The 24,434-nt window shown below is 42.6% G+C and overlaps 1 protein-coding gene across 4 annotated transcripts in view; it reads right to left on the reverse strand.

Annotated features, from left to right (window-relative positions):
* Positions 1–1,320: 1,320 nt before the first annotated feature.
* Positions 1,321–24,434, reverse strand: part of LOC139636271 (protein phosphatase 1 regulatory subunit 29-like) — a 265,139-nt gene continuing 242,025 nt past the window's right edge. For all 4 annotated transcript variants that reach the window (XM_071504170.1, XM_071504169.1, XM_071504167.1 and 1 more), the window contains 4 exons: positions 21,071–21,617; positions 19,835–19,984; positions 18,311–19,302; positions 1,321–17,940 (listed from right to left, as the gene is read on the reverse strand). In XM_071504170.1, the coding sequence (XP_071360271.1) occupies positions 16,359–17,940; positions 18,311–19,302; positions 19,835–19,984; positions 21,071–21,274 (2,928 nt within the window). In that variant the 5' untranslated portion in view covers positions 21,275–21,617 and the 3' untranslated portion in view covers positions 1,321–16,358. The remainder of the gene's footprint in view (positions 17,941–18,310; positions 19,303–19,834; positions 19,985–21,070; positions 21,618–24,434) is intronic.

Below are 24,434 nucleotides of genomic sequence, written 5' to 3' on the forward strand. Positions count from 1 at the left end.
ACTCGCGTCTTTCACCAAAAACCGACAGAGAAAAGACCTATTGATGTTATATTCACATCATACCAGCAATATTACACAAAATGACACCTTCCACTACAGTTTCCTATGTGTAAGCTGGCAACGCACATGCCACGCATCATCAATCACCTCGATCCTTCACTGACCTCAGCCAATTAGCTTCAGTTGTCTAAAGTTGACCAAACATTGACCACAGTGATGCCAGATCAGAAAACGCTCGAGTTGGTGTTGAAGACATCAATACATTGACTTATTACTGGTTTTCTTATTTGTAATGGGGGACCTGTACAGTGTATTACATGCACCTCAATGTGTAAAACACAAGTTTAAATAACCCCCCAGTGTGTGCATCTTTTTTTGAAGACCTCTATTGATAGATCGGCCCACAGTCCACTACACACCACCCTGCAGTTTCATCAGTGTTTACCCCCCCCCCCCCCCCAATTCCACCCTGTTTTTTTCTGTCTCTTTCTGTTCATTTAGCCCAATCTGGGTAAGTGGCTCTCAAAACAAACCCCGTGTCAGGATGGAGAGGGGTATCACTGATCAAATGACACACACACACACACACACACACACACACACACACTTCAGAAAAGGAGGAAATTTGTAATGCATGCACACACACAAACGCATACAGCAGATCCCCCTGCTGTGCACAGGATACACATTAAAAGACTAATATGCAATGTGTGCACAAGCAATGAGGAGCAGATGAAAATGTGTCATTTATACGGCTGTTTGAGACCATGTGTTCCTGTTGTTTCTGTGGACGCACGTGAAGTTTCTCATCGCCTCAGAGCTGCCAGGCACATTCCGATAAACTCCAGGAACACGGTGTCATTTCAGCAAAACAGGCAGGGGAGGGGGGAGTGTGGGTGAGGGAGGGGTGGGCGTCAGAGAGAGAGAGAAACTGGAGCTAGGTAGTGAGAGTGACAGAGACAACGAGAGAGATGGGACAGGTGTTTAGAAAAAGGGGGGAGTAAAGGAGGGGAGGTTGATGCTTGTCCAAGCGGGGCTCAGGAAAATCTCAATTCATCCTCTCCAAATAACTGTCCTGTCCCCCCCCTCTCTCTCTCTCTCTCTCTCGCTGCCTTCACCCACCGCCTCTCTGCATGCTAAGTGTGCTATTCTGCCTGGAGCACAACAAGCTGTCTCTATCATATTTCATAATACGCTACACGCGTTTCCTTTTTGGAATTCTGGAACGCTTCTTTTCCTGTCTGTCCAAACCTTTGACTCTGTTCCTCCTCCTCCTGCTGCACAGCAGAACTGTGGATTTAAAAGGATTAATCTGAGAAATCAAGAGTCATTTCTTTTATTTTCACAACACCCATCAACACCCAATTTTAGTGTGGCCTGTAGGTGTGTGTTTTCCAGTTCCAGTTCCAGGGTTGCCTTTCAAATAATTCCAGTTTTACAGTGTTGCGCAAGTTACTTGACAAATGCAATTAATTACTCAGTACATATCACTCATTGAAATTCCATTACTTTACTAACAATGGAAGAGTAATTAGATACATTACAGACCAGTTTCTTAATAACACAAACACACACGAGTAACACACATTAATACTGTAGTAGATAAGATAGTAAACAAGTCTATTCCAAAATGTCAAACACAGGACAACTGGGATTAGTATCTGTGATGTGATGATCCCATCCTCTCCTCAGAACTGACAAAGCACTCCTCTGTTTTCTGATCCGTCACCTCTCCGGTTGAGGTTTGGTTAAATTAAGACAACAATACCCGTTTGGTGAAGGATGGAGCGCGACTGTGCTCATGGTAAAAAGAAAGGAAGTCTCAGGTGTGAACCATCCATCCCAATCTCCTTCTAAACATGTTTGGCAGCAGTGTAACAGAGTCAGGCTGCTTCTGCCTTTTCTTCTTGAAGAAAACAACCTGAAGAGCTTGTGTGGTTGTTTCACGTCACCAAAAGCTGCAGTTTTATCACATTTACTTTCAGGATTTGTCTCAGTCATTCTATTTTACTGACTACCTTATCTGTGAGATACTGTGTGTGCAACTTATAATATCTGTAGATAACAGGACACTACCCGTAACGCAGCCAGTGACTGTTGTGCTTAAGCCATCAAACGATCGCCTATATTTGCGTCTTTTTTCTGGATTTTTTGTTGATAAAGTTGGATTTTCTGTCTGTGTTGCTCTTTTCTTCTTCTTCTGTCACAGCTTACAGAACTGCCAAACCCAAGGTCTTGCATGATGAAGAATTTACCCAGAGAAAGCCAGAAAAACTGGCTTTTTTTCTAACCTTTGTGTAGATAGAGAGCAGCAAAATGGACATGGATCTATGTGAAAATGTCACAGCTACTCAAATGTTTCAATCTCTTTAGTCACAGGTGGCATCCAAAGGGGAGATACAGCAATGACAAAGGATGGTGTGCTCCTTAGCCTCAATGAGGAACCAAGATAGTCCAATATGTTCCCAATCCTTTACCTTCCAGCCACTAAGCCTCCTCTCGTCTGCTTTCGCTCTTGATCTCTATATACAGTATATTACAGATTTCTGCACTCTGCAACCTTCTTGCTCAAAAGTTATAAAAGCAGGATTGTCAGTCTTTGTTGATGCAGCTTTCCATAACCCTTTGTTCGCCTACTTCCTGTCAGTAATCATATCTAAACAGATATCCAACAGGATATCCGTTAAGTCATCTCCTTTTGCACCATCCTCAAGACATTTCTTTCTGTGGTTTTCTTCGCTCCATCCCCCTCCTCCACTCTCTCTGCCTCCCTTATCTTTAAAAGAGCAATTTCCAAGCATGCAGCCTTGTCTCTGACGCTACTCTTTTAGTATCTTCCTTTGCAATCACTCTGTCCTCCTCAACTCTGTACCCCTCTTCTTCCTCTCAGCTATTCTGTCAAATTTTCTTCATCTTCCCTCTGTCTTCTTCCTCATCCCATCTCTCTCTCCCTCAGCCACTCCCTTTGTCATTACCCATTCATTTCTACTTCCCCATCACTTTCAGACCCTTCATCTTCCTTTCCGTTTACGTTTAGGATGCAACACACCTACTGTTTTTTGTTGTCTTTGATCTTAGTACAGTACAGTAGAAAAAGTTGGCTCTCCTCAAATTTTTGTATTTTATCCATTACAAACCAAGGAAGGCTTGTAAATAAATGTTTTAGAGACTCCCATGTAGCTCATTTACTGGGGAATGTTTTGTCATCTCCACATGTGCAGATACTGGGCGCCACCTGAATCCAGAAAACAGGCATCAAACATGATGGGTGTGAACAAAGGCATCACTACTTGTCGGATCATCAACAGCACCGTGGAGGGCCAGCTTTCCAAACTGGACAATCCAACAAGCACACCAATCCGTGCAATGACTGACCACCTCTCTCTCAAGCTCTTATCATTTTTTATGTATAGAAATGAGAGTCACAGCACTAATGGCACTGAGGAGAGACTCTCCACTCATTTGCCCTATTATCCTCATTTGTACAATTGCCCCTCACCCTGTCGATAACAGCAGGTTGCTCGTTCCACCTTTGAGTGGGGCCATTTGGAACAGGTATAATCACTTTTTCCTTTTGTGTTGCTTGCATGATGTTTTCAACTTTGGCTTCCCTTCAATTTCTGTATCTGTACCCTTATTTTCTTCTCCATCTGGGTTTCAAGCTAAATGTCTCTTCTCTCTTTCTGTCCCACACTATGTGTGGTTTCTGTCATTTCCTTCGCCCAACCCCTAGACCCCTTTAGTTCGGTTTTACTCCAAGGTTTGCATTTCCTCTCCTCTTCGAGTATATGTAAAGACTAGCATCATAGAAAAAGTAACTGGTGAAATTTGCTTTAATGAAATTGAGAGTGTGAGACAGGCAGAAAGACACAAAGCCCAACAGTATTTAAAAGCATTGCTCAAGCAAAAACTTGCTTGAGAGTGTGTGCTGGTATACTGGTACACGGTGCTCACTCTGCTATCCCCCTCTGTAAGCCGAGAACATGTGTCTTGGGGGCTTAACGTCCTCCCTCTGAGCTCAAGCTAAAAGGTTTTATTCAGCTTTTACAGGGCCACAGAGTAACACTGGGCCGTGCCAGACAACTGTATCTTTAATAAGCAATGCAAGGGCCATGAACCGATGGTTCATTTTCAGCTAGTCGAGACTTGAGAGCAGCTTAGTTGTCAGGGTAGGGTCGTTGTAGACTTGGAAAACTGACACCTGATTCTGCACAAAACTCTGGAGGACAGTTAAGAGACAGGTGTACAGTGTTCCACTTTTAATCAGGTGGTTTATACATGTGAGAGTTGCCGGTATATTACCCTGCGTTTAATCAGGCAGGTTTATACATTAGAGAATAGAAAAAAAGACATTTGCCCATTTAATCAGGCAGCCTTTCACATAGTGGCTTTAAGAGATGACAGATGTACCGCTGCCTGTTTAATGAGGTAGCATTCTCAGATTAGATCCCTCCGCAAACAAAAAGCAGCAGTGGTGTTGCAATGTTTTTCACAGTGCAGATGAATGTCAGCACAGCACACCAACACAAAGACTGTCTTCTCAAATCAAATGATTCAAAGCTTGGTTGTCAGAGGAGCATGCAGATTTCACATCTCTGACCACAGATGATGGGGATGACATCACTGCCCAAGGGCTGCAATTTTCTAGAAAATTGACCGAATTAGCCCTCAACTCTCAAAGTAATGACGTTCACATTTCACTGCTGAGGGACAGATTTAAAAAAGGACACGATTCCCTCGGGCATGAAATGTTTGATGTTTACCTCTTTGAGGGTTCTGATCTGACATTTTCATGGCTGTCCAGACAGGTCAACACCAGACAGGCCGAGGTAAATCTCACATCAGATATTCTGAATATCATACACCGGGTCTGTGACTAAGATTTGTCAGAGCATGCCCCATTCAATTAGGGCAAATAGGATACCGCATCACACTTCTGTCCCTTCAACAAGTTTTACCTCAGTGAAATAAATCTCCATTATTTTTCAATGGCTTTGTGTGAAGAGTGTAAGAGCATTGTCCTCTCCTTCGCTCTCTATCTCCACTCCTTTCTCCTCTCATGTCGTCCACCTGAGAGATGCAGGTGTAGAAACAATGTTTGATTATTATATATGTGTGTGTGTGTATGCCTGTAGATACACATATACTGTATGTGCATTTGTGTGTGTCTGCCTGCATCCTGAGGCAATATCCACCACCCTGTACTCCCTTTGCCATAGTGTCAGAAGCCAATTAATGACGGCCTGTGTTCTTATCTGCAACCTAGAAACCGTGACTGTTCCACCCGTCGCCCCCGGCAACCACTGCTACTGCCTGTAATCGATTGCTTGGCAACCAGGGACCAACTTCATGACGTCACACTGAACCACTGACCCGCGATGCTGCGAGGGACGGAGAGGTAACATATCTCTGGTATAATCAACAGATACAATGTTAGGATGTTTTCAGCTACACAGAAAATAACATTTTAAGGATTTACTGTAAAAGGTCGACAGGAAATGTCAGTTTGGGAGTCTATAATCTAAGAGCATGCGCCTTTTTTAAGCATTGCCATTTTGCTCCAATGTTCAACAGCAGGGTTTCTGGGGCCTTTTATAACTGGGGCGTTTCTCCTTGTCTGAAATAAAAACCATCTTCATAATGTCAAGATAAAATTATTACACAGTTACAAAATTAAATTAACCTTTCAAGGAAAAACGAGCACAGGCAGTAGATAACACAGCAGAAGTCACGTATCTAGTGAGTGTAGCAACTGTTTAGAAGATTATATAATGACTAAATTGATCCTGAGACAAAATCTGTCAAGATCTGTCAGACATCAGATGACAGTGATTGATCACGCTGTACATTAACTAACCACTTCAGCTGACAGACTTCCTGAAGGAAACCTCGAACAACTATATGAGGAACAAACCAGACTGCAGCACATTTTAAATAAAGGGAAATTTTCACTCAATTGGAAACTTCTGGAAATGTTGTTTCTGTATCCATAGCGATTTATTGTTGCTTCAACCCTGCACTTATTGTGAGTACCAGATGAATACCCAACAAGAGCGGGCAATTTCAAGGAAGGGTGAAAAAGTAATTCTGGGGAAATGCAGGAAATTGCTAAAAAGAAGATGTGCCAGGCTTCAAGAGTGCACCAAGAAATGAAGAGACAAAATAGTGTCCACTAAATGCAACAGACTGACTGTTATCTTAGCAATGTCAGTGTAGTCAGCCCTTAGAAAGACACACATGCACACAATCCAGCATATACTGTCCCAAAGAGTCACAGCAGCCCTCTGCAGCACAGCAGCCTGCCCCCTAACATCTCCTGACAACTGCTTGGTCTGTAGCTGCCTTCCACCGCTCACTCTGTTTGGATGCCTTTTATTAAATTTGCAGTGTTTGTTCGCCCCAGGGAGCGACCAGAAGCATAAACGCATTTCCCTCACATCATGTTCTGGAGTTGTTATTTAAGTGATGCTCAAGGAACAAGGGGTGGCGTACTGCTGCTCTTCTCCACTACTCTTAATATTTTAATGCGCTGTGCTTCATTCTGCTGGGGATTCAGTGACTCCAGTGTTGTCAGACAATTGGATAATACTGTCTTTTTGTTAGTATTTTAGGATGTGTCAGAAGTTTCCACCACATGGACGTCCCTCTAGCTAACAGGGACCTGGCTGTGCCTTTTTCATGTTGCTATTAATTTACCAGGACAGTAAAACAACCAAGTCGCTGTTACTCACAGGGAACAGAAATGTAGGAGATGATATGAATTGTACGTACACTTAAACTTTTTTATTGAACTAAATTTACTCAGCATCTAATGGTAAATGGCAGTAATATCAGCAATAATAATACATTCCAGGCTGTGGGTTGCTGTGCTGTACTGGCACTAGTTCTATGATTACACACCAGATGACACTGAGATCACATCACTAGTTTAGCAGGGTATCATTAAAGTCAAACCTTTCTATTTAGTTTCCTTTACATTTGATCACCTTTTAGATGGGATAATGAATGTGTGTGTATGTGTGTAATCTGTTGCTGTTTGTATGCAAACTCAGGACTTTCTTATATGTTATGACTATGTTGTTGCACGATGGAATTAATGCTGCAGAAATTTATATTATGCTGAATCTATGATGACAGCCATTGTTATACACTTATTCAGGTTTTAACTCAATTTCCCCCTTTTATTTTGGAGGGTCTTCTATTCATTCAAAAAAATTATATAAACTATATAAATAAAAATAATTTTTTCCTTATCCTCAACAAATCGGATCATGACCAAAGACAAAGACCAAAATCAACAATGGACTGATCCTTGTAACCAATGTTGTCTGTGAAATGCTTGATATCCTTAGCTTGTGCCACAGAGCTCCACTGCTGGAAGTCAGTTAAACATAAAACAGAACTATGGATTGTAATAAGCTGCTTTCATGGACGATTGTTGGGGTTGTTTTTTACAGGACTGTCTGCACAAGAGCAACAAATGTGATTCACTTTTTACTGTTACTTAAAAAAAAACATTTGCAAAAAACTACAGCTCCCTGCTGTTTTAGGAAACCATTTAACTTTTTGTAAACATGAAACTATATATTTGTGACCTCTTTCCAAAAATCTGTGTCCAGGAACCAGTGAGCGTAGGGGTGAGTGGCGGAAAAGTATCAAGAGACTTACACATTGCTTTGGTCTGTTTGTGGGATTTACTAAAATAACACCATCCCTATCTTTTCAATGTGTGTGTTTTTATTTGAATTCACATCTGGTAGCCTCAGAGCGCAGCCACAGTGCAGGTGTGACACAGATGCTTTCAGCTTCGGTGCCTTGCTCAAGGATGTTTTTGACAGTCGGCTCTAAGCTGGCCAGCCAAACTGCCGACTCTATGCACAATCCTGCTTCTCTTTCTCAGCGCTGCGTGACAAGGTCATTTACACAAAGGGATTTAACAGCGGGAGATTAAGACAACCTACAGAGCATCCAGCAGCACAGATGCTCTGATGCTACAGTTTACTTTGTGGACTTATGTCAGGGTCTCGTGGTACGAGATAATCTTCTCCATTTCTCTGTTCTATTTGTTGTCTCACAAAGTATGGTGTCACTTTCTTTTCTCTTTCTTCCTCTCTCCTTTTTTCCCTCTTAGAGTCAGTCAACAACTGTGATGCAATCACTCTAACACTAGGGACCAAAAGCCAGAGTTCAAAGCTGCTTTATGTAACCCAGCTCTGTCTGGGGTCAAACTAAATTTATTTTGCCCCTGCTTCTTGCTGCCGGGGCAGGGGTTGGGGCAACTAGCATGCCATGCTGGTTGTCAGAGTGCAAGCTAACCTGCTGTGTTAATGCTAATCAGGCAACAAGGGGCAGGAGAGTCAGGTGTGAAAGCACTGCAGGGAGAGTGGGGAGGGAGTTCACTCAACAGGGATGAAGAGATGACGCTGATGTGTGGGGGGGCATTGGCTGTTTGCAACTATGTGCAGTACATGCATGGGTAAGTGTGTAATTGCAGTGTAAGAAACGATATGAACAGTGTGTGTGTGCAGGAGTGGCAGTGTGTTATTATCATCAGTGCTTCTGTGAGACATGAAATCCATGTGTTTGGCTGATTCTGAGTAAGTACATGCAAATGAAAAGTGTGTATGAAATTGGCAGCATGCAATTACAATCGATGCTTGTGAGAGAGCGAGTGCGTGTGTGTGTGTGTTCTTGTTTGTGTGTGTGTATATGTGAGTGACAGCAAGCGAGTGAACGGGCACAGCTTTATTGTACAGTCCTGCAGAGTGAAAGGCAGATTAATTAAAAAAGCCTCAGATACCCAGCCTCAGCCGTCACTCCCTCGACAGAGCAGACCTTCATAACAACATCCCTCAAACACACACTCACACACGTGCACTCATACCATTATGAAAGCTGCCCGGTCTCATGTTGAGGATGCTCTCATGCAGAGCTGCACCACCAGACATGGCAGGTTATTTGAAAGCAGATAAAAAAAATGCATGTGCACACATGCATGCAGTCACACACACATGCACAGGATAATACTAATTCCTGCAGCAGTGCCAGTTCAATCTTTGAAAAGGACACACTCAGACTCTCCCGACTGATTTTTTTTTTTCCCTCTGTCTCTCCAAGAGGGACTGAGAAACAAGGTCCTTGAAAAGGCCAGTGGCGACAACAGCTTTAGTGTGACAGGCATATTATCAGCTCTTCAACAAAGCTCTCAGGGTGTGTGTGTGTGTGTGTCTGTGTGTGCATGTGAATGTGGGTGGATGTGCCCGCAGCCATTAAACTTAAGACAAAAAAAAAAAATCTTAAAATCTACTATCTACTAAAAGCTTTGGCCAAAAAACAGAATCTAATTCCAACTATCCACACATGAATGAAGTTAAATTAGCTGATTAAAAATTGTGCTCTCGAGTGTCTCTTCAAAGCGAAGGGCTTCTTTGGTAGTGGGGAAATTATAATATGTAATTGAACACGTGATTATTCTGAGTTGTGATTTTAAAGTCAGACAGATCAGAAGGACCCATGAGAACTCCACATCCGACATTCACAATAAGCAATTTCAGTCTAACACACACAAAGATTAGGACAGATCATGACAACTGTGACACTACAAAATACAAACATTTGAGAAAAAAAAAAGCATAAATCATACAAGTACTTAAATACATAACATAACAGCTGTTAGGTTTTCAACAGATGTTTGGTTCTGCTCCTCCTGCGCACAAAACTCGCCGTTTGGGCACTTTTTTAAGACCACTGTGTTTGTAAACGTGGATACAAATATTCAGTCCATATTTTGTGTAGGCAGGTGTGGATATGCTATGTTTTGTGTGTGTTTGTGTGTATGTGGGAAGGTGTTTGTGTGTATAAATGTGTGTGTATGTGTGTTATGTAGTTATTTGTGGGAAGGTATATGTTGTGTGTCTCACATTTCATGTCCATATAGTGTAATTCTAATCTATTCAAACACGTACAGTATATTCATTGATTCTCTACATTAGTGTATGTTTGTGTGTGTGTGTGTGTGTGTGTGTGTGTGTGTGTTTGTGTGTTTGTCACAGTTGGCCACCGGTAGATACTCCTCCACTTTTGTTGTGTGTTTCACGAGGGGAACCCCCCCTCGGTCAGTCTTTCTCATTTAGTTGAGGATGAGTCAAATGATCCGCGGATCAGGTCGACCCACAAAGGAATCAACAAATTAGCAACTCAACCTCAACAGCAGACAGACAACACTGTTTGCAGTTAAACCACAGTCCTGCTTTCTCTTTAGAGCTCACTAAACTAGCCAGGGCCAAGGTCAACAGGGGTCAACAGGGGTCAAAACTGCTGTGTAGCTTTCAGTTAGATACAAACATGTCGCTCAGGGAAAAAGAAAACTGTAATTTCTTTAGGTAGAGCCAACTAGTTTCACCTCAGTGAGGGCATACCTCTGCCAAGGCTGTGCAATTGTGTTATTTTAATAATAGAAAACATGAAAGACTTTTGTATTCAGCTTCTGGACTCAACTCTGCAGTATGTTGACAGTATGTCCTTCATTCAAGTGTGGTGCAGAAATAATACGAATGTTTAAAAATGCTTCATGTCAATATTAAGAAATATATATATATATATATATATATATTTAAATCCTGGCCCTTCACATCACATGTTCCTTGGTCTAACACAAAAAGAAACAGAACTGAAAACATATACTCCTTGGCAGAGGTAGGCACTGACTGTTCACTGACACAATGGGAGGCCAGGTAACTGCCCTATAGCTAGTTTGGCTCTCAAACAAACCCAACTAGTTGTTATCTTTACCAACCTTCTCTGTAATTTCTTGCCTCAGTCATTGGGGTTTGGTTGAATGGAACTTAGCCAGACAAAGTGCTTCTTGAAGGGGGGATACTTGTGCTCTGATTTGAGCCTTTCCAGCAGTATTTTCTCCAAGTCTTAAGTAGCTGAGACTCAGATTGTGGGCCATAGTGTGAAGGTCTGCCAGTCCAAGAAGACAAGGTTTCTATACATCCTGAGATGAAGATTTGCCTTTGAGACAATGCAAAGAAGCCTCCTGAAGTTTTTTGGCTGTGTCTATCAAGATTTATGACAGCCCAACAGACGTCCACCTCCAAAGATACAGCAACTATGCGTACATCTTTATTTGACTCAAACTTAACACTCCATGTGGGTATTAAAATGGGCATGGCACTGCCACGCCACTAAAAACTGATGATATGGTTCTGTCACTAATGGCCTTAAAGCATAGTTGGAATAACATGCTCAACAGTTGCTTTGTTATCTTGGCATCAGATGAAATAAACAATAAAAAAGGGAATTATAAAAACAGCAACAGGATGTGAGCAAATGTTCGGAATGAAGTAGTTGTAATGGACTGTGAATTCAGCCCTGGCTAGCCCTCTCAGCCCTAAAGTGAAAAATAGGACTGTCCCACCCTGTCACACTATAGCACAAAAATACTTACCTGCAAATTGCACCAAACTGCAGCGAAATATTTCTGATGTAAAAAGGTATTATATTTTACATGTTTACAACATAAATATATTATTCTGTTTAGCAGAACGCACAATTTTTGTAAAGGGAGATAAATGTATCTGGGAAAAGTAATTCAAGGGACATTTTGTTGAATTCCCTTCATCTGTCCCAAGACTCCCATTTTCTATACTGATATTAAATGCCTGGAGAAGTAACAAAAAGTTATATTCACAGCACTGGTTCTTATGGTCCATTAACGCGTTAATGGTGAAGAAGGAAGGGGCATAAGGGGAAAGGAAGAGGAATGCTTTTGGGTTTACTCCTGCAAGTGTGAAGCCAACCTATGTCTGTACAATGCTTTAATGTTTACAGCATTAAAACAAAGTCCATGTTTCCACTGCAGACCTTGTTGCCTGGATTTCAAAAAATTTAATTAAACAGGAGCAAAGAGACCTCACTGCCATTCCCAGGGAACCATTGCAAGTCTATGGTTTCTCTTCTGGAGGCCCACACTGAGAGCAACTACAACTCCAAAGGGAGGCAATCAAGAGGGTTGCTCTATTATTTCCATGACTATTGATTTGTGTTTTTCAATAAGCCTGGACTTCAAAAACTTACAAAACTAAAATGAGAAACCAAAACTTGTGTAGCAATGAGTCCCCGAGGCAGCCTGCAAAATTGTCTAGAACAGTGTAAAACACCTTGAATTAGTCCGAGGTGTATCGGAACTACCCCTCCAGTTCTAAGATTAATAAAAAGCTTGTTGCTTATTCACCAGAGCTGTTCCATCCAAAGTACCTGTCAATCAAAACAATTATAATTTTGACGTTGCATCACATTTCTTGGCACATACACTTTGTGACCCCCAACATGGGAAAACAAAAGGCCCGGTGGATGGTGATTCTTTTGTTCAGAGTAGTCACCATGCCTGATTACCAATGCCAATGTACTTGTGGGATTCACAGCTCTGGACAGAGAGGGTTGGACTCTACTCCTCAGAGACTGCCACAAGTGGTGCTGTCTCAATTGTTCCCTGCTATTTTTTTTTCTTCTAGAAGCCTGAGACTGTCCGCGATTGCTTCACATTGATTCATCATTGTTGTTAATTGGCCAGACTGAGGAGAAGACACGCAGGCAATCCCTAAGGTACAGTATCTGCACATCCGTCAGTCTCAACTTGTGGATTGTGGGCCCTGAGGATTTGAGTCAGACCCCCTCATTGTAAAAACCTTGCTGTCAACTGAAAATAACCGCTGTAGATGAATACATCTTGTGGACAGTAAGTCAGCTGCAAAAGAGGAGCAAGGCTTGGCCAACATGGATTGACTGAAATGTATTATATTAGTAATATGTGCATTGAGGTTAAGTATATAGACCTAAATAAAAGCATGAAGAACTCTGGTCTGTTGGACAGAAATGAGTAATGTTGTTAGATGTAAATTATGACAATTGCACACACTGTGCTTATGAATAATTGAGCTAATGTTATCCCTTACATCTAGAGAAAGACCTTGGGGGTATATGCAGGTAACCTTAGCTCGATCCCCCTGCGTTCTTCCAAATGAAGTCATTATTTTTTAAAAAGCTTCCACCCCTGCATAGCCTGTGGTACTAATCTATAAAGAATTGACTGCTGATTCCTTGGACCTAACGTAGTGGGGGTGCTGCCAGTGGAATTTGAACAAAAGGCCAAAATAGAAAACTGGACCATTCATAAAAAAATGGAAGTTGTCCAAGTCAGGGCCTGAGGGAATTAGATCTGTGTTTTTTATTTGGTCCCATCTGCCAAAATTAAGTTCTATTGATCTGATAGCAGAGTAATGACACGCCTTTGACATCCCATTGTGAATGCTAGTGGGGTTATTGGATTGGCTGCCACAGATGACATAGAGAGGTAGAGGGAAAGCCATTACTCAATATGAAACAATGGAGTGTCAAAAGCCATAACCAGTGGAAGAATAAAAGCAGACAACAGCTTTTCGTTACAGCATAATTAAATAGTTGGTTCACCCAAGTAACAAAACGTATTTCCTCCCTGAGCCCTCGAGGTATCTAGCTGTTTAGACAGTATTTCAGATGTCTGTCTGAGATTTCTACCACCACGCCAATGCAGTGGAGGTAAGGGGAATTTTGTTCGGTGCTCACGGCACTGACATGTTGTAAATAAAGATTTATCCAGGTTACAAAGGGTTATAGACCTTGTGGAGAACAGCGTTTGTTGGAGCTACTTCTTACTGAAGAAATAGCATGTGCTGTTAAGTCTAATAAGGCTTGCAATTTATGCACATTAACGTAAATCTTATTTTATTTCCCAAAAGATTTATCTCTTTCTAGCTTACCCTTTGAATAGAGCAGACTCTGTAGACAGAGATCTTTATAGGTCAAAGAGTATGTGCCACACTCTGCTCTCACTTACCCCATCAAACTCACACTTCAAACAGCGGGTGAATTCAAGCCCTGTCAAAACGATGATATCAGGGTCAACCCGGTGGAAAATCAAACAGGAATGCACAACTTCCGGGCCTGACAGACCAGTCCTTCCCAAGCAATCAGCCTCAAAAGACGACAAATAACACCCAGGAGGTGGTTAGATGTAGACGAACTCACCTTGGCATGCTCATAACCCACACAGTCATAGTGAAACATAAATCTGACCATAGTTTGACTATTTGTTTGCGGACACGGTTACACATCTGATGAGGGAGGCAGGGACAAAAAAAAAAGAAAGATAGGCAGATGAAGGCAGCCATCATTAATTTCAATCAGGTTCCCAGTCTGGCAGAGTTAATAAAATCAGCACGCTCTTCTGACCTCCGATGATGGTACAACATCAACCTCCGCAAATTACTCATTAATTTACCCCATTAAGTTGGACAGAGGTGGCGGGCAGGGAGAAAAAAAAAAACGAGGGGAATTAATTAATTAGACATTTTAAAACAGAATTTATACTGTTTCAATTGAGATGTATCACAGCACAGAAAGAGAGGTCAGGAAGCCAGTGGTGAGGAGAGAAAGAGTGGGAAGAAAAAGAAATAAAGACACTGAAATTAATATTTCGACAACATGGACGTTGATGCAGGGGGAGGGCGTAAAGATAATTTATATGGATTAGAAGTACTTGTGTCTTAAATACATAAAGCATAAAGATTTGTACTATTACCAGCATGTGTCGAGTGTAGCAGAATGCTCTGTTCATGAATGCAAATGAGTAAAATATCTCTCTCATTTCTGCAATAGTGCCAAGCCTTGCTCCAATTTGTTTCAACAGATTTCATTATAACACCCAGAAATTCAAATCCAATTCTAAATAAAAATAAACAAAAAAGTTACTTACTTTCTTGCTCATTTGAGCTACCTTATCCTCTATTAACAACTTTGGAACAGAACAGAAAATAGAAACTTGTGGAATCATACCTCCCAAGGGCACTTTGGTCCATAGCAAGCTCCCGCTCAGAGCAGAGCAGGTTCATATATATACTGAGTGGAGAGACATCCAGACTGAGGCAGAGTATATCCCTCAGGCCTTCACTTCCTCTTGCCTTCCATTTTATCTCACTGTGTAGTGCAGGGAGAATTTGACATGTTTTAAGTTTCTGTGCCATCTTGCCTTGAGTTGATCCATCTCCACCTGAAAATACTCTGAACTCTATCTTGTCCCCTCAACACTGGCATGTTCAAAATGAGATGCAGCTACAGTAAACCTCTAACCTGCTCTCTAACGGCCTTTATTACTAAATGTGATTACAGGGTTCTTTCATACTGGAGCCAACACCTGTCTTGCTAACCTGCATGACCCACTCTAAACTAATTTCTGCATGACTCACGCGATTGAAATGTAAATTTATACTACATAGCTTCCCTTATCAAAAGAAATATGCTACACCTTTAAATAAGAAATGGGCTAGCAGACAAAAATGTCTGCTGGTCTGGAGAAGGTTTACTTCATGCTATCAAGATAGACAGGCTGGGCCAAACACACACATTTATATATGCACACATATACAGACACACCTCCCAAACTGGGTTGTTATCTATATGCAAAGTATCTCCACTAAGCTATTCACTTTGCTATTGTAGAGGAGACAGAATAATGGATGACTCAGCCCCAGCCCCAACCCCAACCCTACTCTCCCACATGCCCACACACCACTGAACATATGTAGTTAGGTGTTTCGAATCGATAAGCATGCTCAACACACAGCCTCCCCGACCTACTCTTATGCTGGCTAATTGCCAGGAAGAACAATTAGCCTGATAAGTATCACTTAATGTCCTCCCCAAAGAGGGAGAATCGGGCTATTCTAAAACAAACGCACCTAATTCTTCATCCTGCTCCCTCATTATCTCCCTAAATGATGCTTCTATAGGAGAGCAGGTGTTGGCGGTGCCATGGAATGATTGTTTTTTGAATGGTGGTTTGATGGGATTAGAGAAAAGAGGGATGGGGTTTAAGTCATGAATGGGGCTGCTTCTGGTGAGATAGCTGAGCTACAGTGTGCCAGTAATGAGGTAGAAGACACTTGCTTATCACCACCTTTGCTTTGCTCATTAGTGGGGATTCAGCGGGTCTATAGAAGCCTGTGAGGACCAAAGTGCCCAGTATGAGGCAGTCTGGTGAACAGCTTGATTCTTGTTAATTATCACTCTGTATTGTGGTGAAAACAGCCAACATCAGAAAACCTCTTAAAATGTCAATGAATTATCAGAGAATCAATTCCAAAAAATCACCCGGAGAGAAAACCTCTTTAACTCTGGATCCAGCAGATCCATGTGATCCATGTTATCGGACACGTCATAATCTGTCTTGCTACATTAACATCTATTCCCTTTGTAAGTCTGCTGTTGGCATCCAATTTTACAATCTCCCTTATGGAATTTGACTTTGCCTCCTCAGCTCACAGCTTCTGCTGGGCAGAAACTCCTTTCCAGTAGTCCAAAATATCGTGAAGGTCCTCGTCCTTGGCAAACTGAACCTTCTTACGCAGGGCATGGCCTGCCGCTATATAGGATGCTTCCTCTCTGGGGCTTTTCTTGTAAGGCCGGAATCGCTCCCAGATCCGCAGTGTGCTCTCAGATGAATACTCTGGACTGGAAGAGTAGCCAGAGTTGTAGTTGTGGTGACGAGAAGGTGAGAGCTGAGAGTAGGTAGCGGTGGCATCCCTCTTAGTGCGCCCCAGTGGCTTGAGGAATGAGGCCTTTTGGGCTGGTATGGGAGATTCGTTGCCGCCCTCGTAGTAGAGTGCAGGGAAGGAGTGGCGGTGCTCAGAGCTATGGTAGTCTGGCTGAACCTCTAAGTGGTGCTGTTGCTGTCCAGGGCCAACCACCCCACCTCCACTCCCATTATTACATCCCATCCCGCTGCCATTCATGCTCACCCCTCCACCATTTATGTTTCCCATTCCATTCCCATTGCAGCCCCCTACTACACCACCTCCTCCGCTTCCACCCCCTCCACCACAACCCACAGGGCTGCCTTTTTCTGTTGGATACTTGGGAGGATCACTACGCTGCTCAGGGATATCCACACTGAACACCCTGGTGCTTTTAACAGATCCTGCAGCAGGGGCACCACAACGGTTCTTCACCACTGCAGTGTCAGCGCTCAACTGCCTCTGAAGGGGCCGCACTGCATTGGCTGGGGGTGGGTCACGGTAAGGAGGGGAGAGGAAACCCCCACCGCTGATACCCGGCCGCTCAGACAGGGGCATGACCAGGGGCACTGGGGCCATAGAGGGTGGATGAGGGGGCTGATGCAACTGAGGATGTGGCTGAGGATGTTGTTGAGGATGTGGCTGCGGGTGAGGCTGAGGGTGAGGCTGGGAGTGAGACTTCGGATGCACCTTTGGAGAGGAGGCCATGATCTGATCTCCGGGGTGGCCTGGAGAGAGGGGCAGGAGGTTGCGGGGGAGGGACGTGATGCAAGCTGGAGGCTGGGAGGAGGACACGGAGTTGGCATTGTCAGCTGTGGTCACAACATTAGCAGAGGCATCAAGCTTCAGGGCATCAATGCAGTTGTTGATGATCTGGTTCACCTTGTCCACCTCCTTGGCGATGGTGGAGATCTCTGATGCTGAGCCACGGCCATCATCATCCGAGTCCTCCCCAGCCTCTGTCCCATTCTCAGCCCCACCTCGCATATCCACAACTACTTCCCCTCCTACCCCTCCTCCTCCAGCTGCCACCCCTCCCTCCCTGCCTTCCCCTGTCACTCCCGCCGTCCTCACATCCATGTAGTTGCCCTTGCTGCCCATTGCCTCAGAGAAAGCAGTGGCCATTTTTTCAACCTGCGGCAATGTAGAGAGACGGGAAGAACTGGTGTTGGCTGAACCATGAAGCATGCCTGTGCTAGAGGAGGCAGACTGGGGCAACTTGCCTCCTGCCCCTCCTGAATGATGGTGCGGGTGGTGAGCCTGCTCCTGGAGACGTTGCATGGCACCTGGGTCATTGGTCACTGCTGCAGCTGCCTCTGGGCCATACCTGAAGAATGACACATTTACTTTAGAGTAAACAGTACATTTAATCTCATTAACTGATGTCATATTGTGTCCATCAAAGTTAATTAATTTTCATATATCCTCTCAGTGATGTTGTGGGATGACAAAATCCTTGATGTTTTAATTAAAGCTTATGTAAAGTTATGAAAAATAGAATGTTTGTAGTTAGTATAAATGAGACTTTTCTGGAATTCAAAGAAAAACAAAGCAAGGCAACAAAATGAACTGATCACTAGCGTCACTTAATCTTATGGCTATTCAATAATTTATTGCCATAAAAAGGTTTGTAACGTCGTCCTTAAGACTTCAATTGACAAACAAACTATAACAAACTTAAAAAACTTCTCTAGTACCTCATCTCCAAAATAGTTTTCTTCACGCTTATAGCTTTCTCCTTCTCTTCCTGGATACGTCGCCGTCTGAGACAGTAATAGACAACTCCAAGCACAATGACCATGCCAAACAGACATCCCAGGATGGTCATGATGTAGTGGGTAGTTGTGGATTGATTCGTTCGCTGGTCCTCTGGCCCCATGGCTCGTGTGGTAAATGACAGACAGGTGTGGTTGTAGCGTTGAGATTTGCTCATAGAGGCCACACAAAAGGTGTAGTTGGTGTGTGGTTTCAGCTTGTCCAAAGTGATTATCTCCTTCTTGTTTTTAAGAGGCATGATGTCTGCAACAAAAGTGAGGTTGTACTGGGAAAGTATGTACATCTTACTGTATGGTCGTGGGATTTGCACCATTAGGGAAGCAGTGAAAAGGGAGACAGTTTGAAGCTTCATGGAAATCTGATGGCTATAGGTGGGGTCAGCAGTGGATGATATGGTTGGCTGGTGGTAAAGACCTTGGTCTGGGTTGTCAATACCCATCCCTGAGCCTTGATCTTGATCTGGAATCTGGGAGGTCATCCCTATTGCACCTTCATGACACTTGGAGACAAGCTTGAAGAGGGCATTTCTTCCATGTCCAGGCAACGGACTCAGGAGTGGATAACCATTCATCTCCGGTGGGGTTTCACACTGGAGGCGGTCATAGGTGTGAGTCACATTGTTAAATGCCTCCAGCCAGGAGAGAAAGCTGTAGAGTTCACAGCCACAGTGGAACGGGTTTCCTGCTAGTTCACACACCATCAGCCTGTTGAGGACAGTGAAGGTAGATGGGTCAAGACGTGCCAACTTGTTGGAAGATAAGTCCAGGCTGCTGAGGCTGGGGCACTCCCAGAAGGCGTTGGTGGCAATGACTTCAATGAGGTTGTGTTGCAAGAAGAGGCACTGCATTCGACCCAGACCTCTCAACATGCCTTCAGTCAGGTTGGTCAGCTTGTTGTAGCCCAGCTGGAGAACCTGGGACAGATACAAAGAGTAGCCCCTTGAAAGTTTTGATAAAACACGATACTAGAGGACTGTCAATGATTTGGTAGATGTTTCCTAAGTCTACCATTTTGCTTCAGTCAAATATGTTTTACTGGGACTAGACATCATTTTTTCACATTACTATAACTATGCAAGCTTGTAAAGTTTTTTGAATAACCATCTATGAGCAGGTTATGAGAACTGGAGTTTTTGGTTGATGGATGACAACTCTCATTTAGCAAGCTCTACTAAATGGGATTTATAGTATAAAAGTGACACAAATTATACATTTGTATGAATATGAGCACAATTTATAAAAGATTGGTTGGAGTTCTATTTCATAAGATATTTACAACATCTGTGGGTATTGTAACATGGGAGAAATGTTAAGTCTAAAGGACCTTTTGTTAAATTCCTTGCCTTTTACCTTATAAAAAAGAAGAAGAAATGTAAATAGAGGGAATACAACTTTAAATTAGAGATTAAAAAAAAACATAATAGAGTTGCATCTTTGGCTGCAGACCTGTAGGTTAGCCTGTCCAGCAAAGGCCCCATCCTCGATATAGCTGATCTCATTCTTGGTTAGATTGAGGTCAGTGAGATTTGTGAAGCGGTACATGGAGGTAAAGAGCACAGCCTTAAGTTTGTTCTCATTCAGCCTCAGGTCATGAACCTAAGGGAGACAAGAGAGCAGATGACTTTTCATGTGATGTATTCCACCTTCTGGCAGCTATAGAAGAGGACACTCCTCGCCAAAAAATAGCTGCCAAGAGCATATTGCACCTCTACACGTCCAAGTTTGCTATCTAATGAGCACTTTCCCCAATTAAACATCTGATCAAAATTTGTTTTTAGTTAATCACAGCCTGCTTGCAAGCAGCTAAGCATCCCTCCTGAGATATCTAGCAGAGGTAGATGTTGATGCTATGAGTGGAATGCAGTTGCATGTTAACATTACCGTTGGGCGCTTAAATAAATTATCTATGTTTTCCAGTTTTACATCATTTATGCTGCAAATTGCAGCTGGTTACACTAATTGAAATACTTGGAACTTATAATTTAAAATGTAGACAACATTAGCCAGCACCTAAATGATAAGCATTAGCACAGAACATTAGCTGATTAAAGTTGTCTGAGCATGTTGGAGATGTATGGGATTTGGATGTAGAATATCTTGCAGTTCCTGCACTAGTGGGGACTTTTTTGTTCAATGTAGTGCTCTTACAATGACTCATTTAGAGGGTAGTGAGGTTCTTGTCATCAACCGATGCTACACAGATTTATTTATTTTTATACATATATATACATATACATAAAAAAAACTGCTTGTTTTGGTTGATGCATCTCTTCCATCTCACCAACTTAACCTATTTAACAATTACTGTATTTTCATCAATCATTACAGCCACATAACAATTTAGCAATCGCGGCTAATATTTCCACCTTCATCTCACACATGAATGTAACTGTGTAACTGTATTTGATTAAGACTAAGCAATATGCACGTATTTATTTTCTACAAAATACATTATCAATATTGTATTGCAGTCACCACAACCAATACAAGATCACAATAAAACACAAGCATAAAACTGAGTGAAGAGAAGATTAGATTCGCTTGCAGCTTTGCAAAAGTCACTGACATGATTAATGGAATGTGCTCTTTAGCTGACACCATCATAACTGAAGTCCATGAAGGCATACGGTTTTAAAGAGGTGATGGTATGAAGGGCCTACGGAGAGATAGTTTCATACTGACCGTGCTGTTGATGTGCTGGGGGATGGTCTCATATGGAGGCTGGTTCTGACTGCAGATAGCCAGCCAAACGTAGCCTTTATCTCCCTCTATCAGCCAGCAGTCCCCCTTCACCTCGCCAGGCAGGTGGAGGAGCAACAGTGCAGGGAGCACGAGGGAGAGCAACAGGGAGGGAGGCAGGGAGGACAAACGGAGTCTGCTGGCCATAGTTTGGATAAGGAGTGTTTGAGGTTGCCTCAGTAGGGAGAAGGAAAAGAAAGGAGTTGCAGGAAGGAAGGCAGCAAACAGCGGTTTCAAATCAGAAGGGGCTGTGGGTCAGACACAAGCAGGCCAAATCGAAGTGGGTAGAGAGAAAGGTGAACGGAAGGGCGTCTTCACGGTGATTAAAGCTGAGCTTGCAGCATGGCAGAAAGTCCTGTCCCCATTTTAGGTGTTCCACATCAACGGGTTTTGGAGACTGTCACCCCAGCAGCTACTCATGGCCTCCGATAACTGTACGTCTTGACAACACAGATGAGGAAATCCTCCCACTCAGAGAAAGGCAGAGGGCCTATATATATATATAAAACAGAAGAGAGAGTGAGAGAGAGAGAGTGGGGGGGAGAATATTAACATTAATAGTGATAATGACAAAATGATTAAGAGGTGGCAGAAAATTGTACTACAGTTCACATATCCCCAGATGGTTTTGAATTAATTGAGTTTAGTTCTCATTTCTAAAAGCACTGTGTAAAAAAAAAAAAAAAAAAAAAGTATATGACTCCAATACCCATGCAACCCAATCCCTTCAAGGTAATGCACCACAGTAATAAATCTGTTAACTGACATGATTATTTCATTAAGTCTTAATAAAGCCCAGAGAAATATATTTTGACTTTTCAAATGAGACCAGGCTTTTTTATGTTCTGTAATTATTCATGTTCATGAAAATAACGGCCTGGTATGAAAATAAATTGCAGCTCTTCCGTTCAGAAATTAGCATATGATGCACCAATAAAAATGGAAATTGCTGAGAGTATGAAAGCAACGCTGCTCCTCTTTGGTGTTTTCGTCACTGTTTACAAGGTTCGCCAGCTTGCAGCTGCAGTTCTATTATTTCAACTTTGAGGTACATAATGAAACAATAAAAATTTAATAGCTGCAGTTATATAGGGGTGAGAACGGGGAGATTGGCTAAGTGGGAAACAGAGGAGGGCTGTTGTAATTTGCATGTTTTCACAGGATACTTGCTGACATTTAGCTATTTACCTTTCTCAGGGGATTAACCGTGGATTAGGCTCTAATCCAGCGTAAAATATTATGTATCTCATCACCACAGCTCCGACTCTTTTAATTTGTTTCCAAAGTTTTTGATTCCCTCCGAGGGAAAAGTTATCTACCCAAGACATGAATGACAGGGAATTGATTGTAAGAACAACTGAGTAATATACACTTCTTAAGTATTCTCACTCTTTCAATTCCGAATATTTTCCCCTCAGTACTTTTTTAGACCAAGTCTCAGCTGAGCATATAACCTGCTGCAAGAAATGAGGCAATGACATGGTGCAACCCAATCTGCCCTGGAATAATGGAAGCCAACTTTAGATGCTTCTGTTAAAGTGGCCCATCCCTAATAGCCTGACCCCTCCTCCTCTTTCCTCTCATCCTCTGTCCCATCCTGCACCTCTTCTGGCCTCTAGTCACTTCTCATTTCTGTCATGCCAAGCCCTGAGCAGCTCTCAGTCCTCTTCTTCAAATTGTTCCATGAAATTGATATTGACAATTCAATTCCTCCACCACAGGCCTTCAATTTGCCTTTGACCCAGCACCGTTGTCATCCTCGTGTGTGCGTAAAATAAAAAGACCCACAGGAAAGCAATTTGCAGCTTTAACACATTGGAATGAGGGCTAGAGTCGCCCTCCCCCGGTTTCACCTCTATAATTCTGAAAATCATTCATTAATCATTTGATATGTATTCGGCTGCTTCTCATGAACTGGCTGCTGCAGAGTAGAGCACGTGTGCATTAGTTCACGGCACGCTGTGACGAAAAGAGGCAGGCAAACGGAATTCTTCATCAAAAAACGATTTGGACATTGATCATAAGGGCCACGCTCACACTGACACAGATATCATCCTCCTCCCTTCATCCTGTTTCTGAATGCCTTCTCTTCTCACTCTTTGAAGGCAGCTCCGAGTCTAGTGCCACGATGAAGTGATACAATCCTCCATGTCCTTGTTTTCACCACAGGGTTGGAGGGAGTTTACCAACAAAGTCTCTGGCACACTTCAGCAATTTAAGGAGATTTTGGAGACCACGAAAAATGACTGTGTCGTGTTAGTGATTACTGTTAGGCTCTTTTTCCCCAACGGGAACTCACATTTACAGCATATCCGATACGACGTGACTGCTAGCCTGACATGGATTTTACTGTGCTCGACAAACATGAAAGACTAGTCAGTCAAGACTCACTTGAAAGCTAGTTGTTTACTGCCAAGACCAGTCACAACAACCATGATCAGCCAAGTTTTTTTTTTTTTTTATTATAAATATTGCTATAATGATCCTGACCACACGCCTCCAGTCTATTGTATCATCTGGGTCATTCTCCTGTCTCTCTCTCTAAATCTTTGCATCTGTTTTTTTTTTTTTTTGTGTCTGCCTGCTTCTTTCTACTCGTTTCCGTCCCCTTCTTTCCTCTGCCTGCTTTGTTTTAAGCCTGCTTATCTCTGCTGCCTTTCAACTAGAAGCACAAATGAATATGCTTCATCGCCAAAAAACAACCTGACACCTTTTGTGTGCTATCACATCCCCTCCTCGCTGCTTTTATCACATTCTTGCCATTGGTTTTATTCTGACAAAAAGCCAGAGGAAGAGACAGCCGTACCCCCCCACCACTCCCTTTCTTCTCTAAACCAGACTGTCTTTGTGTTTAACTATTGTCCCTGATAGCTGCGCTTTAATTAAAGCTATGCATCTGACAAACAACACTAATGATGTCAGGTCATAGAAACAATTGGAAAGTTTCCAAAATATGAGCGGTATGGGACTGAGGGCCGCTGAGAAAAAACTAGTGTGTTTTGTCCTCACTGGGAAATCAAATGATGAAGTTGGGTTTCACAGATCTCCGAGTGATGCTGAAGGCAATGATCCACAAAGTTTGATGACTAAATGTCTGTTTCAACATTCACTCAGTAGTTGTTACAGTGATTGAGTTTGCATGGGTGATGAAAGCTTTCGCAGTAAAAAAAAATCAGTTGATAATAGCCTCTATGGTAGAGTCGACATGCCCACAGGCACAAAACTTCAACATAATATTAGGAAAATAACACCAGTCAGTCAGTGCTAAAGCATCACTCAACTGAACACTTAGCAATATAGTTTCTTT

The sequence above is a fragment of the Trachinotus anak genome, unplaced genomic scaffold, assembly GCF_046630095.1.
Source record: "Trachinotus anak isolate AG129_WGS33_773 ecotype Australia unplaced genomic scaffold, CSIRO_AGI_Tana_v1 ptg000019l, whole genome shotgun sequence".
NCBI classification, from domain to species: Eukaryota; Metazoa; Chordata; class Actinopteri; order Carangiformes; family Carangidae; genus Trachinotus; species Trachinotus anak.